Here is a 17,736-nt window from a genome sequence, read left to right as displayed (position 1 = left end):
TATAAATGTCTCAACAGAGATCTAGACGTAGACGGGTTTGAAATTATTGCATTTGTGCAGAACTTCCGTGCATCAAACGGTTCTGAACATAGATCATCTCCGTAAAATTGCTCTCAAGAGAAATCGCGAAGGGGCTCAAGAAGTGTAGAGCTCATTAATCTTCGTCCGTCCTTTCTGCCTTCACCTGCTTCCCAGCACTGTTAAGTGTGATGCTCGGGAATTTGCAAGACCCATAACCTACAACAACAAATAAATACTCAGCCAATTATTCGTGCGAATCTTTTCCGTAACTTTATAATACTTTTATTTATTTATTGTACGGCATCTTGGAAAAAAATAAATAAATCCCCCTAATGGCCACTATTTGATTCTATACTAATTTCGAATGTTATAAATTCATCGGAATTCTCAATGAAAATCTAGTTATATGTTGTATATGTACGATACATGATCATGTTACTCCCATGTAGGGGTGTTCATGGGTTGGGCGGGTCGATTTTGGATTAAAATCCGACCATGTTGGGTAGAACATTTTAGGACCCGCAAACCGAACAGCACAAGTGGTAGAACCGTTCGCGAGCTCGATTCTTTATTTCGGGTCGGGTCGGGTCCTACCCCCACGGGTAAGGAACGCACCAATCCAAACCCTGAACTGAAATATGATTTTTAACAGAAAGTAAACCCCGCATCCGTCCGTACCACATGTTCGACCCCGCCCGAGACCCTTCGGGGCGGGGCGGGTTGCGGGTTTTTTTTCACACCCTTACAGTCCCACGTGTTGTTATCAAACAATAACATAAATATGAGTTGAACAAACTAGATGAGTAAAAAGGGTTACACTTTTTTTTTTTAGTCTATATACTTGCTTGGCAAATGAAAAGGTCCAAAAGGAGTGATTATTTAGTACTCGTAGAGCACCACCACATGGTGCTTAAGGATGCTTCTCAGAGAATTAGATACTTGTGGTGGAGTAAACAAATGTGCGAATCTGTGATGGAGAAAGTTTCTGAAGCACCACGTTGCGGTCAAGAGCAAGTAATTTTCCATTGAAAAGATACTCACTTGGATCTTTGGTAGTCTGGACTGCAAGCCCATTGAAGAAACAAAACCCACCAAGCTTCCTAAATTGAGCCCAATTCGAGTTAAACGCATAGCTAGCATGCCCGACTAGCGAAACCGGTTTAAAACACTTGCCTCCGGGTCGGATCGGGTCGCAAGTCCCGTTCCCCTGCCCGCAAGCAAACGCCATCTCCGAACGCAACGCCTTCAAATTTGAATCCCCTCCTTCAGCCACCACGCACCATATCTTCCCCTTGTGGGGCTCATCGTTCGTCGGAAGCGGAAGTGACTTGTATTTCGATTCCGGCGTCCTGCCAGCTAGATCAATCGGGTAGACGTTCGACCCGTTCGGATACATAAGCCCGAAATGACGCTCCGTGCTCTGTCCGCCCTTTTGGTTCTCGTTGTAAAGCGCAAAGATAAAAGCCGGTATAACCTTACCCGGTCGGGCAGGTGTCCCGACTGGGGGTTTAGCCGTTAGTTTCTTGATCACGTTACGATTGTAACTGGCAGCATTGTAAATATTGGCTCCAATCTGGTCAATATCTCCAGCGTTCGGCCAACCCGTTTCGGCGATAAACAAACGGAGGTCCGGATACCCGAGTTTCCTCATAGCAAAAATAACCGAGTCGAGCATCTGATCGAGTAAATTCCCATAAACCAACCCAGTGCCCGGGTCGGCGTACTTATTAATATTCTCCGCTTTTAAGAGAGCATACTCGAGCCCGACATTGACCGGGTCCGAGGCCCACTGAAAAAACGGGTAAACATCCAAGAAAAAGAACGAACGGGTCCGGTTCAGAAATTCCAGCAGGGGTTTTATAACCGGATCCGAAAGATCAGCCCGAAACGTGGCGTTCGACGGCCGCAAGGGCGACTCGAACGCGATCACGTCCATGGCTAGAGGCGTGCCGACTTTGATTTTCTTCAACTTCTGGGAGGTGATCGATCGATGGATTCGGCGCATCGCCGGGACTAAGCTGTGCTGGGTGGCATTATCGTTCCATGAGCTGAGGACTTCGTTTCCGACGAGGAGGTACCGGATTCTGACCCGGGGGTAGAACGGGGAGACGTTGATGCGGACCCACCGGTCGGCTAGGGTTTGGTTCTTGGAGATGTCGGGGAGGATTTGGTTCGGGACCATGATCGAGACCTGGAGATTTTGGCCTCGTAAGGCATTCAGGATTTGTGGGTTTGCATCGTAGAGCTTGACGGCCTTGGGTTTTAGGGTTTTGAGGAGTTGGACGGACTCCGACGGGGAAGGAAGGTTGTTTCCCAGTTGGCCGTAGCAGATGCCGAGCTCCGGTGAGATTTCTCCACCTGATGAATACAATTAATACTCATTAATACAAGTGAACACGAAGAGAAATGGATAGTGAGATTAGATACATGCAAAATGCTAACCTCCGCTTATTAGACGGAGGCGAATGATAAGCATATTGATACTCGAAAAATGTGTATTGATATTCAAATTTATTTGTTATTATATGTTATTATTCTCCGACTAATGGACGGATATTAACAATGCCGTACATACATAAACAGTAAGTCTACTGGTACAGAAAATCAGTACAGATTTTCTGTACAGATTTGTTGTGGGGCCCACTACGGGTCCCACACAAATGATCCGAACCGTTCATTAAATGTAAAATAATTTTTCAAGGGCCCCCGCGAAAATCAGTTCAATTCGATACTTAGGCTCCGTTCCAGAACACCTTCTTAAAAAATAAGTACTTATTTCACATTTTCAAACTCAAAAATAATATAAATGAAAAATTATTTTTCAATTTTTTTTTCACAGTATAAAAAATCTCAATAAGATCTATCAAACAAGATCCATATTGATAGGAAAATTATTTACGTAAACACATGATTTTTGAGCTTGAAATTGCCTTTTTAAAAAATAAATACTTATTTCCGTTTCCGGAACGGGGCCTTATAAATACTGGATCCAATCATATAATGTTTTATTATCCGGGAATCTAAATCAAAAGTTAGATGATTGGATCGAGTATCTATAAGTATCGGATTGAACTGATTTTTCACAGGGGCCCTTGAAAAACTGTTTTACATTTAATGAAAGGCTCGAATCATTTGTGTGGGACCCGTAGTGGACCCCATAACAAATCTATACAGAAAATCTATACCGATTTTCTGTACCAGTAGACTTACTGATACATAAATGGGTCATTTTTGCCTTTTTGGTAAGATTTAGATACCTAATTTGCCTAAAACTAATTTTTCTTGAACATAGTTGGCATTATTTTACTTTTAGTTTTTATGTCATAATTTCCAACTAATCATTCAATTCGACGATGAATTCGACGAGTAAAATCAGAAAAGTATAAAAATATAAATATTATGGATACACACCTTTTTCAAACACACCTCTTAAACACTTCGAACAAAAGTGTGAGGCCAGACAACCTATATTGTCAATCGGAGCATTTTATTTTATTGCTTCAAACGTGTAAAATCTTTCATGCAAAATGTCAGATTTATCAAACGTTGATAAGTTCTCGATTCAACTTTATCTGATTAACAAGAGTAATTTTAACGATGCATTTTATTCAAGTAAAACGCAGAATATTAAGATTGCGAAACAACATTCTACCAACTTGATTTTCGACACGAGTAGTGTACATGTTGAGACATGCAAAATAAATAATTTGGATTGTTAAAATAGGTTGACACATGCAAAATGAAATATTTGGATTGTTAAAATGTGTTTTGGAATTTACTCTATTTGGTGATGTGTTTGAAAAGCCTATAAGTTTATTTTTTTTTAAGGGAGGATAAGAGGGTAATTTCACCTACCAAAGTTTAGGTTTGTGTGTGTGTGTTTAAAGGGTTCACTCTATGTCTCCCTAGTCAGCAATTGTCTAGGAGAGTTTGGTAGGTGAAATTACTCTCTTGTCCTCTCTCAAAAAAACTAAGTCGTGCCCACCCGTTGTGGAGGGATCCGACCTCTGGTGTAGGCCCTTTGGGCCCGCTGTCGTTGTGCTGTGTTTCGCGGCGAGGCTCTTGGGCCTGCGTCAGATGGGCTGGCTCCCACATCTGGAGTTTGGGTTTGTGTGTGTGTGTTTAAAGAGTTCACTCTACTTCTACTTAGTCAGCAATTGCGTGTAAGTTGAATAATTCATAAAAAATATAGACTAAAATTAAAAGTATTCTATTATATTCCGTTAGTCAAGACTAACAATAAATCTAAAAAGGAAGATCCCCAACCGCTGTATGCAGTTTGCTTATTTACGGGGTTGTTCTAGGTTCTTTTTGACGATCTGAATCCTTCACTTAATTTGTACATCTCGCCGAGCACTTAAATTGCTAAAAAATCGTCTTCATCGGATATCCATTAGAATTTGTTCGAAGCACATTCCTCTTGCGAAAAAACAGATAAAAAATGGATTTGATAGTCCATTTATCCTCGACGGAAATGTGTTCCAAGCATCTCTTTAATTGTTTGATGGCTTAGTCACGTTAAACTTTCTCCACGTGATCTACAAAATGAACGATTCAGATCCTCAAACAAACAAACACACCAAAAAAACAGAAGAAGAATAAAGTACTGCACTTTGCATTTGAGTCTACCCAACCGGCAAGAATCCAACTCCATACAAAAAATTTCAATCCGAATCCAGTTAAAAAAAAAAGGACAGTGAAAACAGAGAGTTAAAGATAAGAGGAAGGGAGCTTACTGGAGAGAGAAATTAGGAGAGAGTGGGAGAGCAATAACAGCAACAGAGGGAATAAACCCATGTTTTTGTTTTTGGCGTTTGTTTAGGTTGGGAATGGATTGGACTGTTTGATGTGTGGAGCAAGTGAGAGAGACACACAGTGACGAATGAGTGTGTGGAGGAATATATGCATGATTCTTGTTGGAGAGAGAGAGAGAGAGAGTTGGTGTTTCATGAGTTTACCCTGTTTCTCTCTCTCTCTGTCTCATGAGTTTACCCCCCCTCTCTCTCTCTTCTAAACCTTTTTCCCATGTGGTTTAGGCGGTGCACGAAACTGTGAATACACATTGTTGTTTAAAAGTAGGCACATAATCACTATGTGATTTGTTAAAATATGTAGATGCATCTTATTCCGTCCATTTTAAAATATGCAGATGTTAGAAGAATACAATTTTCAACAATCTTAAAAAAAACACAAACTCTGATGAACTTTTTACGTTTTTCAATACATTTTTATAAACTTTTCAATACATTTTTTAGACGGTAATGATAGCCCAGTCAGCCCACTGGGCTGTTTTTAGCATTTTTTCTTACTTAAAAAACAAGAACATCAGTGGAACGGGGCCTAAGTTTAGGAAATAGTGGGGACCAAAGCGATGGGGTTGAGCCCGGCCCAATAGGAGAGATGATCACACAAATGTTGGGGACCTGGGCCCTTTCTTAATCATTTGCTGGTTATCTGGGCCTGACCCGGTATGACAACATATAGTCCGGATCATAAAATTCCAGGCCCGTAAGTTTAGGCCCAATTAAATGCTTCAATTTTTTTTTCCTAGGGCACGTAGGGCTTTAACCCGATATGAGCATTTAATTGGAGTTAGATTAACGACAACAAAAAAAGTCTACCCCCACCGCTCTTATTCACCGCTCTCAATCTCACCGTTCAAAAGTGTTTTGAATGGTCCGAATTTTAAAAGTACTTTTCCCTGAAAGAGTTTTTCAAAATCCTGACCATTGATTATCTAGGCGAACGGTGAGATTGAGCGCTGCGGTGGGGAGAGCGGTGTTGGTAGACTTAGCACGGGGTGTGCGATATTATCAATTTTTCACCATGAATTCTATGAACCACTTAATACCCTATATTATATATATCCCTTCACCATCAGTTTCACCAAACAAACGGCCCTAACCATGTTCGTTTTGAGATTTGGGATTCTCTCCCGTGCACGGTTCCCAATAAATTTGTTCTCAATTATTACTCTCTCTCTCTCTCTCTCTCCATTCATTACTCAAAATTCCAAAACAAACATGGTCCATTTCATGCTTGTGTCCTTTGGCGCACTGGAGTTCCAATCCCTCATAGTAAAGAGAGTATGTAACTCTACACATATGCTTCTCTGCTCGTGACACTATGTTACTAGACTTGGTTATTAATTTGCCAAGGCCTATAATTCTATCATGTCAAAGTATGCGGACTAATTTGATTTTAAAAAAGAAGAAGAAGTAGCATACCGATATTTTGGCGCTCCACTTTTAACGTGAAATTATATGTACAAAGTGGAGAGCGAAATTCAATTTTCAATTTCCAAAAAGTAACATGAATGGTTAACCCGTTGCTCATTTTTCCTACGATGCTCAACAAATTACCTAGTATATATGGTATAGAAGACTCGAAAGTATTTGAGGATTACATATTGAAGATTTTATGTAGAGAGTTAATGTGTATATCAAAACATAAGAGTGATAAAATAATCAATTATTAAGTACTACCATTTGTTTTAAACAAAACGGTAGGAAACTTTTATTTTAACTCAGAGAACATCAAGTACAAGAAATAGAACGGTTATCTTTTCCCAAAGGATTCAACAACCATTTTTGACCAAATAGAACTTTACATGCGCGACAAATCCAGCGAAAAACTTGAACTTATCAACTTGATATAATCTATTTTACAAAGTTTGGTGTTTTTTTTTGTACTCAAATATGGAATGCTTGCTACTCAAGCCAAGAAATCGGACATTAATGCATGGATATATGGAGTAGTAGGTAAGAAAAAACCGCAAGTCTTGCAATTTTATTGGTTATTAGTATTTGTTTGATTGAAGTATTTTTCTTATACACTCCAATATTAATTCCTCAAAGTTCTCTCTAATTCCGCAAACCCCCGAAATGATTGGCTTATATACATGAGATAAATTCACGGCTCCGCGCAATCTCAACTGTCCGTTTCGACAATTAATGGTTAGGATTTAATATAAAACTATTCCAGTAAAGAGTTTAACTCTTCCAGCGAATATTTTTTTAAAATCCGAACCGTCCAAAACACTTTTGGACGCACGTGATTGAGTGCCGTAAAGTATATTCATGGCTCCGGAAAAAGTATTTCTCGTTATACAAATGATGACAAAAAGAAAAAAGATTGGAAATCACGTGGCCACCTTCCTAATAACCACTCCTTTATTTTGTGCAAATCTTCATCTAACCAAAGTCAAGCCATTAATTAATCCTAGCTAGCAAAGGCTGTTTTCCATTTAGTCCAAATCTCCCTTCAGTTAATAGTTAGGAGAAGAACTCCTTCTCTCAATTCATCGAAAGACAATTATGTGATATGTACCCGAAATCACGCCAACTAAAAATTGGTAAATCCGAAGCCCACGAAAACATATTATCCCACATGGGTGAGATTAACACATACTATTATATTACTAAGTGTTCAGGTAAAATTGTGCGCACCTTAACTAATTTTTTGGATTATCAATCCCATCATTTACTAGCGAGGATCTCGATTAAGGAATCAATGCATTAGCATCATAGCATGTCACTAATCGTGAGGTCTTGAGCCATGTCATTTCTTTTGTGAAATTTATCTCCACATCATCAATGGTGGAGAAATAGATAAATAATAGTATAATTTATAAGATTAGTTATAGCGACATCGTTAGCACACTTAAAATTGACTTTAATTTTGAAAAGAAAAAGAAAAACTAAAATTATTGTAAGATACTACTTGACAAAGACCATTTAACTTGTTTCATTTATGCAAGATTACGATACTGTAAATAAATCAAATAATTGATTAAAAAATTCAAACAAAAGCAAGAATCGTGAGCCGAATGGACTACTTTGCCGGCCCCTCACCATCTAACTACTTAATCGAGCTGTCTTCTTCCGAGAAGTCAGCATTTAGTATATATACATGCTGACACATATTGATGAATTCATGGTTTCGACATATAAAGGGTATCTCCGATCCACCTCTATTCCTTCAAAATAGAGGATGGATGTGACACATTGATGGAAGATTTTGTAGTTTATTCTTTTTTGTCTTCATTTTTTGGGAGAATATTTGAGAGACCCACTGTCCTTTTTAGAGTTTGGAAGAATTTTGCACTCCAAATTTACTTTTGGTCCTCTATTTTTATAGAACAATTTTATTTTTGGAGGACGAAACTCTAGAAAGGATAATGAATTCTTCAAAGATTCCCCAAAAAGTACAAAAAGTGAAGAAAAAAGAGAATAAATTACAAAATTTTCCCTCAATGTATCACATCCATCCTCTATTTTGGAGGAATAAAAGTGGAGATGCCCTGAGGTGTTTTCGATAGTGAATAAACTTTAAGAAAAAATTTGTTGTAATCAAGATGTTAGCTGTTTTCGATAGTGATAAATTGTCGAGAAATGTCAAGTTTTCGGTAGTAAACAAATTGTAGGTGAGTACATGAGTGAAAAAGAAGTTGTTAAGTAGTGTAAACAACAAACTAAAATGCCAAAACCTGTTGATTAGTATGAACAAGATGATAATATGAAATTCGTGATTTGGACATCCGTGGGTGAGATTCGGTGATCCTGTAGTACAGGGGCGGAATACATGTTTGTTGGGCACCAAAACGAATGGGGATTAATTTGATTCCCACATGACTTTTTTGTTGTCTTCACTTTCCCCCTCTCTCAATCCCCGGTCCTTCATTTGGGAATTTTAGTTACATCTCTCTTTGGACCCCTTTGTTTAGGTCCACTAAATCAAAGTCAAAGTACTCATGGGTTTCATGTTTTCATTTTCGGTATTTCACTCTCCTCTTTTATACCTGCACTCTATATTTTTCATTTCATTCGTGTGGATTTACAATGTTATTCTGTCACGAGTTCATTTTCTCACAGATAAAAGGACAAGCTGTTAAATTCACATTAATAATGACAAATACAAGATAATAAATGATAAAAACAAAAAAAGGCGTGTGAAAATACATTTCCTCCAAATTTTTTTACTTTCCAGCCATTAGGAGTACTTTGGTGAGGTCTTTGCTAGATCTGTTGTACTTCATGTGGCTCTTAACAAGCTGACCTGCTGCTAGGGCTGACATCAGGGATAGTTCCCCAGCTAAAACAGCACCAGCCACAATGGTTGCCAATAACCTTGAGTTGGAACCAGGTGACTCTCTGTTTGAACCCTTCACTCCAAGTAGGTTCAGACATGCTGATTGAGATGCTAGTTGCGTCCCACCTCCAACCGTCCCAACCTGATTCACCAAAACCGCGCAAAATTCCAATTAATAAAGTTTTTAGAATTTTAATTTCATTGACAGACAAGATCAAAGACTTTCACAACACTAAGGAAATGATCCAGAGTTGGTCTAGTTGACGTTTATCTAGTCACATTTGACATTTAGATTTGTGTCTCATTGTTGCAAGTTGCAGCATCCTCGATCAAAAGTTCATAACTCTGAATAATACTACGATTTAGCAGAAAGTGTATTGAGGTAATAGAACATGAGGTTTTTGGGGACAGGATCCACACACGTAACTCTTCAAATCTTATTCTCCTTTTAGAATAGCGTTGGAGTGTTTGAGATTGGCTAGTTAAGAATTAGTGAACGCGTGCTCAAATAACTGAGATCAAGGTTGAACTTGCAGAGTGTTTGAGAAATTCGAGATCGACTTAAGCTCGAATTGAGCCAATATTATCAAGGCCAAACTGGATATCGAACTCGAGCTCAATAGGTAAAATAAAGACTAGGCTAAATTCTAATCGTAAACAACGAAGTTAATAATGTGATTATGAATATATTTCTAAGGATAAGTTTTCCATCAACAGATACTTGTAGAGTCTACACGAGCTAAGCTAAGAGAAACTGGAGCTCGGATCAATTACTTAACGAGCTTAAAATTTTGATGTGAGCACATTCTTAAGCAAAACAAACCGAGCTTGAACGATCGAGCTCGAGTTGATTACGAAAAATTCTGCTGATTCGTTTTTGTCCTAAAATAATTTGCATTAGAGACAGGGATCACAATAAGTTTTCTGATCTGATCTGGGTGAGACAATGATACATATATAGCTAGAAGTCATGGGTTGCCAGATTTGAGGGGGTAAATTTTAAGTGCAAAATGTCGAAAACACTTTACTCAAATCTAGCCGTCCAAAAGTGTATTGGACAGTTCGGATGGGGTGCCGGGCACTACGTGGCAACCCTCCCCATACCCAAAATTTTCTCCTGTTTTTGCCAATGCCTATATAATTATTCCTTTTATCAAAACAGTGATGAAGAATCCAAATCTGTTTTTGCTAACAAAATACCCAGATGCCCACCTGTTTTTATCCATGCATTGATTGAAGCAGAAAGTGTGAAAAGTGAGCTGTCCATTTTTGCTAACAGCAACCAATTTTACTCTTTATAACTCAAGGTCCGGCCCAATAGACCCTCCTGATTCTGAGACCAACGTCCTGTCCACTTGCGGAGTCTAATTAAAGTCTGGGCAAAATCTCGTATGAATTAACCGACATCAGAATTAAAACATGAAATGTACTTCTCCCTCCCAGAAAATCTATCTTTTTATCCCGTAAGTGTCTCAAAAGTTACGTCTCAAAATTCTCAATCACATTGTGCAGCTACTTAGGAGCGCATTAGAAATTTAGAATAGAGGCACAGGGTTAACGCTCCATCTGTTTTGATCAGATAATATTTTCCAAAAAAAAAAAAAACGATTCTCTTGTGTAAGGTTATAACGATAAACTTACCAGTATTAGTGAACAACGAAATAATGGAGTAGGTGGCAGTTGCTGATGACGTGCTACTCAGTATTGATTCAAACATGATTTCCCTTACTAAATCAACTGCCATACGTGCCCGTGTCCGACACTTGTTGAAAACACCTAAATATATGTTCAATTTTTTTTTTAATGTCATACTTGTTTTAGTCAGATGGGTTACAAGACACCTCTATGACATGGAGACACTTCGAGGATACATTAAAAGTCTAAAATGCAGTTTTTAGAAGTGGCCTCATAGTCAAATTTCCAACGCTCATATAGTCGTATGTTCGTATATGCTTATACAATGACCGTTGATTTGTATTTTTACAATGTTAATACGACTTTCTTTTTCATCTTGATTTGATAGAAATATCACTCTCGAGTCTCGACTTTTATAGGAATTCCCAGGTTACAAAGCAGTACAAGTATATTTGATATTCGATGTATCCCTAACGTGTTCATGTCCTGACTTTCAGAAAAAAATGACGTGACCGCCTGTCATATCACGTTGTGTCTGTGTCTTGTGTCCATATCCGTACTTCTTAAACACCAAACACTAGGAAATACAATTTATGAAAAAATTCTCCAAACAAATGGGAAAATATGTGGAGTACCTCAATGGAAGGCATGGTGACAGAGACGTGAAGGTCCTCGCCATCATTAACAGCTTCCATCATGGTGATACACTGAGAGCTCTCCACATTCTGAGCTGGGTCCTGCCCAGTTGCTATAAATACAGCTGATACAATATTGCTCGCATGGGCATTAAACCCACCAAGGGCACCGGCCACAGCAGAGCCGGTGAGGTTCTTAAGCATGTTGAGCTCCACCAGCGCCGCCACCTCGGTCTTCAACACCTTCCTCACCACCTCTTGTTTTATGATTGCCTCACATACAACGGATTTCCCTCGCCCATCTATCCAATTCACGGCAGCCGGCTTCTTGTCCGAGCAAAAGTTTCCTGTTTTCCAAACACACTACAAAGTTAATACAGGGAACCCTGTATATACAGAAATCAGGATACTAATATATGTGGCTTAATTTTGGATTTCTCAGATTAAAACAAAGAACCCACTAGAAAAGTTGTAAATTAATAAAAAGGAAAAAACTATAAATCTTATCAAATAGTTTCACAAATAACAGTAGAGCTACGATCCTCCACAAAATACCGAAGGAATAAATTTGTAGTCCTATTTGATTGAAGTAGTGAACACAACACTATCCTCAACGCTATCCATGCAATTAACATTTTTTTCCCAACCCAAATGATTCGAACTCTCTCAAATGATAGTGCAGCCTGCAGCCGCCCCCTAACGGAAATGTCATTACCTGAGATGCCAATGACATCCATGTCAGGAAAATCCATATGAAGGAAATCGAGAACATTTTGGACGCCTTTGGAGACCATGTTCATCCCCATTGCATCCCCGGTGCTGCAGGTAAACCTCATGTACAGATTCTTCCCAGCTACTGCGCATTTAATTCCTTGTAGCCTTGCAAATCTGCTAGATCTGTGTACATCACCCACCAAATATCGTCAACATGCCCATTGCTCAACACATATCATATTGTGATATGTAGAAGCAAGCACGCTAAAGTATGATCCAACATCTACAACTCCGATAAGCTTTGGGAATCATGTTTAGGTTACTATTTGATTTGATACTTCACAACATGTGCACACAGAGCATATAATGCATCACACCAAATAACATCAAAAATTATATAAGATAATTCAGAAAGAGGAACCATGATTATGCTGTTATTGCCATTTTGCCACTTTCAGATGAAAAAAATAAAATAAAATTCATTACTATGATGTTATTGCTTGTTAGATTAGTGGAGCTTTGACGGTCAACGTTAAAGAGAAATCACCCAAACACATGGAATAGAAAAGTTCAAAAGCAATACAAATCAAGCACAACCAAAAGATCTATGGTCTTTCGTACATGGAGGAACATCATTTAATCTATCACAATCTAACCTAGGATGGTGGGAAGGTGAAACTTCACACTGAGAAAGGAACTCGGTATGTCATCCCAATAAAGGGAGCAAGTTACCACTTGGTTACTATGATTAAAAAGGATGTCATAGTTTTTGGTTCCTAGCGGTTGTGTAGACTCAAATCTCTCCACTTGATTTATGCAAATCTCTTCGTTTGCATTGATTCTATTTTGCAAATTCTGCTGTTTTGATTATGTTAACTAGCTCCATATGTATTGTGAGACTCATTTCCTAATATCTTAACTGGTCGGGACAATAAGTAACTTAACAGAATATCATGGAGAAGGTAATAGAACCGAAAAATATCAAAGGCAATGAAAGTGGGGGAAAAGAGTACTGACTTGTCGAAAACAACGGAAATAATGTCGAAGTTCATGGGGTCCTCCAAGAAGAACTTCAGCTCTGCCGCCCTCTTGGCGGTGGCAAACCGGACGACCGGGGCTCTAGTCATGCCGTCCCTCAACACAACGCTGGCGGCACCGCCACACAAGTAGATGGCCTTGCAACCCCTGTTTGTGCTGGCCACCAGACACCCCTCCGTTGTTGCCATTGGAACAGAGTACTCCTTTCCGTCGAGTAACAGAGGTCCGGCGATCCCCAGCGGAATCTGAATATAACCCACCGGCATCTCGCAGCATTGACCAAGTATTGATTCATAGTCAAATCCATCCAATGGTAGACCGGCAAGAGATTTTCCTGTAATCAGATGGTTTATGGGGATTTTTATTTAGTATTTTAGTGGGGTGAGAAATATACCTCACATCATAAGCATAGATGTTTCCAATTGTTTGCGCATATTCGTTACTTTCACCACGGCTGAATATCGCATTCGAATACTTCTTACATCCCATGATCTATAATGAAAGGAATGTCATATTTTGGGAGCCAGGGGTGCCGTAGTGCACCCGTAGTGCGTTGTATGGCAGTACACAACCGTCGATCTCATCAACTAACGGTTCAGACCATTGCGGCACCCCTCTATAGTGCTATGCTAGCACACAGCCGTCAATCTCATCGACTAACGGTTCAGACCATTGAGAACACTTTTGGACGGCTACGATGACGCACTACACGCGCACTACACAGGTAGTGCACAACAGCGTTTCCGGATCCCATATTTTGAATAAAAAGTTAATACATTTTCGTGTATAGCTTTTTGTACTTTTTTTCACCAATTTAATACTATTGGACTTTACTTAGGAGTATTATTCGAAGAATGATACGATTTCTCGTAATAAAAAATTATGGAACAGAGAGAGAAACATCTAACGTGACACTGAATAGAATAATTTCATTATCCTAACGAATCTCCAACTATTGACCAAATCCTTGATTGTACTATCTATAATCTATATTTGATGAAGAAGGGTAAAAGACAGCTCTTTTATCCTTTCAAGAAAGTGATATGGGAATTTCTATTTGACCGGAAAAAAAGAAAAAGAAAAAGAAAAAGAAAAAGAAAGAAAGTGATATGGGATTAAGAGAAGATATTGTCACACAAAATTTAGTGAAAGAAGCTTATGGGAACAAGCGTTGAACTTATGGCTAAAATTGAGCTTTTAACCAAATTTATACTCAAAATTGACTAGAAAAACCATACTGAAAATCGTTTCCATAACAATTAAGGGGAAATTTAAGTAATTTTGACATCATTAGTAAAAAAACCAATTCTTCAAAGAGAAACATTGTATATTAGTAATATTACTACAGTTTTGCATAATAATAATGTAAACAACTAATTGAATAGAGAATAAACAAGTATTGTGCCTGTGCGACACATGGGCGAGTGATCACATAATTTTTTTCACAGTTGATTAAATTATAAAACAAATCTACGTAATTAAAATTGAAGTCTTAATATTAGGTTTCAAGGAATTAAGTCACAAAAATTAAAATAACCTTTGTCGCACCTATTAAAGAAATATCCAGTGTTGTCCGAATATTAGTAATAAATTACCTAGCTTCCTGAGCTATCATGATTTAACCAATTGGGGTTAGTTCAGGTTGGCCAGGATGCATCTCACTAGGAGGTCAGAACTGTTCTTCATTTGGAGGGGCTTTTCCTTTCTTTCTTTGTTTTTACCCTATAAATGAGCTTATTTTTTCTTGTATTGGTTAAGTTGCTAGATTTAATTGTCTCGTGAATTCTCACAATTGATACAGTTTTTCAGATTTGTACTTTGTACTTCGTATATAATGTAAATGATCTCTTTTACGAAAATAAAAATTACTAATACTTTTTTTTTTTTGATAATAAAATTACTAATACTTGAGAATAGAGAATTGATGCAAATTATCTTGCTTGTAAGTGTTTAAATAAAATTGTGACAATATATCACCCTTTAATTGCATTGCATAAACTTATACTCCATGAGAAATCCAAATATTATGAAACTAAAATGCTTCACACATAATTATATATTCGGACACAAATTCCAAAACATGCGTCCTGAATTTTTCAATGTGTGTGGAGCAAGGTTTTAAACAACGGTATCTAAAAATATAGTATAGCGTTAGTGGGGCAAGGTTTTAAACAATGGTGTCTAGCTATATAACGTTAAGTGCCTAGTCACTCGGTTAAGTATTAATGATCCGTGAATTAGAAAACGGATGAATATACCAGTCGATACGCATGCGATTTTCCATTTCACCTGTAAATTATGACTGTATCGGAAATCTGAAAAACCGTTACGCAACAAAGGCCGACATGATAAGTGACGACTGATATTTTAAACCTTAGTATGGGCTCCATTCATAGTGCGGAACTCACGAGTATCGGACGGTTACCTGTAATCCTCTGCAGCGCTTCCCGCCGTATCCCTGCCGCTCTCTTACAATCCCCAATCTTCGACTCAAGCGAGTACGACGCCGTTCTCCCTTCCACCACCGCCTTCACAATCTCCTCATCCTCCTCCTCCGACTTCGTTTCCGACTTCTCCACCGCAACCACCGCCTCGTAAGGCCTAGGAGCCACCGCCTTTACAATCTCCTCGTCGGCGGAGTCCCAATTACCGACGTCGGAGTTTTTCCCGGTGAACACCGACTGGACGAAGTCGAGGCCGAAGAATCCGACCAAGTAAACGGCCGAAGCGATGAGCGAAACGACGGCGAAGAGCTCGGAGTGGGTGACCACGTGGAGGGGCGTGGAGTTGCGAATCTTCTCGCGCCAGCGGTGGAGGAGGAAGTAGGCGACAGAGAAGAAGAGAGAGAAGAACACGCCGTTGGTTAGGTAGATGGGAAAGTGGAAGGCGGCGTCCATTTTGACGCCGGCGGCGGAGGGCGGTGGTGGAGAGAGACAGGGGGGAACGTTGTGGGACGGAGTAAATGTTGTGAAGCGGAGGTTTAGGGAAGTGGTTTTTCTTAGCTTATAGAGAGATTCGAGCGCTGGGGTAAGGGGCCCACTACATGCCACGTGCCAAACGGTTTTCCATTTTCTTTTTTTCTTTCTTTATTTATTTATTTCTAGTGTTTTGAGCTACAGTAAGATTATCTCATTTAGACAAAAAAAATACTGCGATATAAAAACTCGCAGTCTGCATTAACGAGGGCTCTATCTGCGTAGCGGGCTCCCATCCCATTCCAGAAATCTTCTTAAAAAATAAACAGTTTATTTCATATTTTTAAATTAAAAAATAATGTAAATCAAAAATAAAATTTTAATTTTTTTTATACCGTTTAAAACATTTCAATAAGATCTATCAAACAAAATCTATATTGCTAAGAAAATTATTTGTATAAATATATTATTTTTTAATTTAAAATTCTTTCTTAAAAAATAAATATTTATTTGGATTTATGAAACGAGGTAAGATTTCGTTGTTAGTGATCATTGTAAAGTGAGAAAACTTACCTTTTCTTTCTATGCAAGCTTTCTTAGCTAATCCAGACCGGACGGAATCATTTTCATTTCTTTGTACTGTTTTGTTTTTTCATCTCCCTGGTTTTCCCGGAATGGGAGGGGCTTTAGTGCACCCATCGCACTACACTGTATAGTGCGGTCAATTCAACTGTCTATCTTGGCACAGACAGCTTGAATTTAATCCGAACTCCTACAAATCCTAGCCGTCCATTGTTCGGATGAAAATCTGAACCGTCCATTACTAAGATGAACGGCCGGATTGGCTGCACTACATGTGTAGTGCAGAGCACCCCCAGGTCCGGTTTCCCCATATTTTATTTTGTAAGAATAAAAATGGAAATGGAAGTTCCCATTAAAAAAAAAAAGAATGAATGAATCAAACTGCAAATTATTAGGTTTACGAGTGATTTTATTTACAGACGGTGTAAACTAAATTATAATTAATTAGAAAAGTATAAAAATGTAAACTAAAATTGAGAAAAATATTGAAAAGACGACCAATGGAACTCAAAAACTGCCTTTTTTGAATTATTTTTGTTTTTTTTAAAGATTATTTTTTTAGACCTTGATCAGATTTTTGTTTTACTTTTTAAGTATTTTTTTTCATCAACATGATTACTTAATCCACGAAAATTAATGTAAAACTTGCATCAATCTAGAAAAGATACTCCTTCCGTCACTTTTGATAAAAAATGTGTATTTTATCATAAAAAATCTAAAATGATAGTAATTTTTTAAAAACCATTTGCGTCATTCAAATATCTAAATAGCTCTTTCGATAGGTGCAATAAACTTTGAAAAAATAGCCACGAAAGTATTTTTTTTCACAGAAAATGAACGTTATCTATCTATCAATATACTATAGAAATGTAATTAAAGCCAAAAGTCTCTCAATCCTAAATTTCTAGAATTTTGATTTATTTCTATTTCTAAAAATTGAGAGAGAAAACGGGGGTTTATACAATCAGTGAGAGAGAACGTGGAGAGAGAGTGCATGGGGTGGGCTAAAATAAGGTAAACAGATGATGTGATAACCCAATTTTTACCTTTAAAATAAAAGTACGATTATTGAAATTTTTATTTTTACATTGACATCGCGGATAAAT

General features: G+C 38.2%; 2 protein-coding genes across 2 annotated transcripts; both read right to left on the bottom strand.

Annotated features, from left to right (window-relative positions):
• LOC131304080 (probable glucan endo-1,3-beta-glucosidase A6) lies at nt 1–4,989 on the bottom strand. The gene is made up of 3 exons (XM_058331181.1): nt 4,758–4,989; nt 1,063–2,379; nt 1–237 (listed from the first exon to the last, which is right to left on the bottom strand). The coding sequence occupies exons 1-3, from the start codon at nt 4,816–4,818 to the stop codon at nt 155–157; spliced, it is 1,461 nt and encodes a 486-aa protein (XP_058187164.1). The 5' UTR covers nt 4,819–4,989; the 3' UTR covers nt 1–154.
• Nucleotides 4,990–8,813: 3,824 nt separating this feature from the next.
• Nucleotides 8,814–16,096, bottom strand: LOC131304380 (3-hydroxy-3-methylglutaryl-coenzyme A reductase 3-like). The gene is made up of 5 exons (XM_058331602.1): nt 15,559–16,096; nt 13,113–13,467; nt 12,097–12,278; nt 11,382–11,728; nt 8,814–9,253 (listed from the first exon to the last, which is right to left on the bottom strand). Exons 1-5 carry the CDS (start codon nt 16,028–16,030, stop codon nt 8,999–9,001), a joined length of 1,611 nt encoding a protein of 536 aa, XP_058187585.1. The 5' UTR covers nt 16,031–16,096; the 3' UTR covers nt 8,814–8,998.
• Between the last annotated feature and the right edge of the window lie 1,640 nt (nt 16,097–17,736).

The sequence above is a fragment of the Rhododendron vialii genome, chromosome 10a (genome assembly GCF_030253575.1).
Source record: "Rhododendron vialii isolate Sample 1 chromosome 10a, ASM3025357v1".
Classification (NCBI taxonomy): domain Eukaryota; kingdom Viridiplantae; phylum Streptophyta; class Magnoliopsida; order Ericales; family Ericaceae; genus Rhododendron; species Rhododendron vialii.
Note: the sequence above shows the minus strand (reverse complement) of the source record. Positions and strands in the feature narration are given on the sequence as shown.

Coding starts and splice junctions, on each gene's coding strand:
- LOC131304080 (XM_058331181.1), bottom strand. CDS start 4,818: ATGGGTTTATTCCCTCTGTTGCTGTTATTGCTCTCCCACTCTCTCCTA. Junction 2,380..4,757: donor TCTCCTAATTTCTCTCTCCA/GTAAGCTCCCTT, acceptor TGTATTCATCAG/GTGGAGAAATCTCACCGGAG. Junction 238..1,062: donor CCAGACTACCAAAGATCCAA/GTGAGTATCTTT, acceptor TTGTTGTTGTAG/GTTATGGGTCTTGCAAATTC.
- LOC131304380 (XM_058331602.1), bottom strand. CDS start 16,030: ATGGACGCCGCCTTCCACTTTCCCATCTACCTAACCAACGGCGTGTTC. Junction 13,468..15,558: donor AGCGCTGCAGAGGATTACAG/GTAACCGTCCGA, acceptor ATCTGATTACAG/GAAAATCTCTTGCCGGTCTA. Junction 9,254..11,381: donor TCACCATGCCTTCCATTGAG/GTACTCCACATA, acceptor TTGGTGAATCAG/GTTGGGACGGTTGGAGGTGG.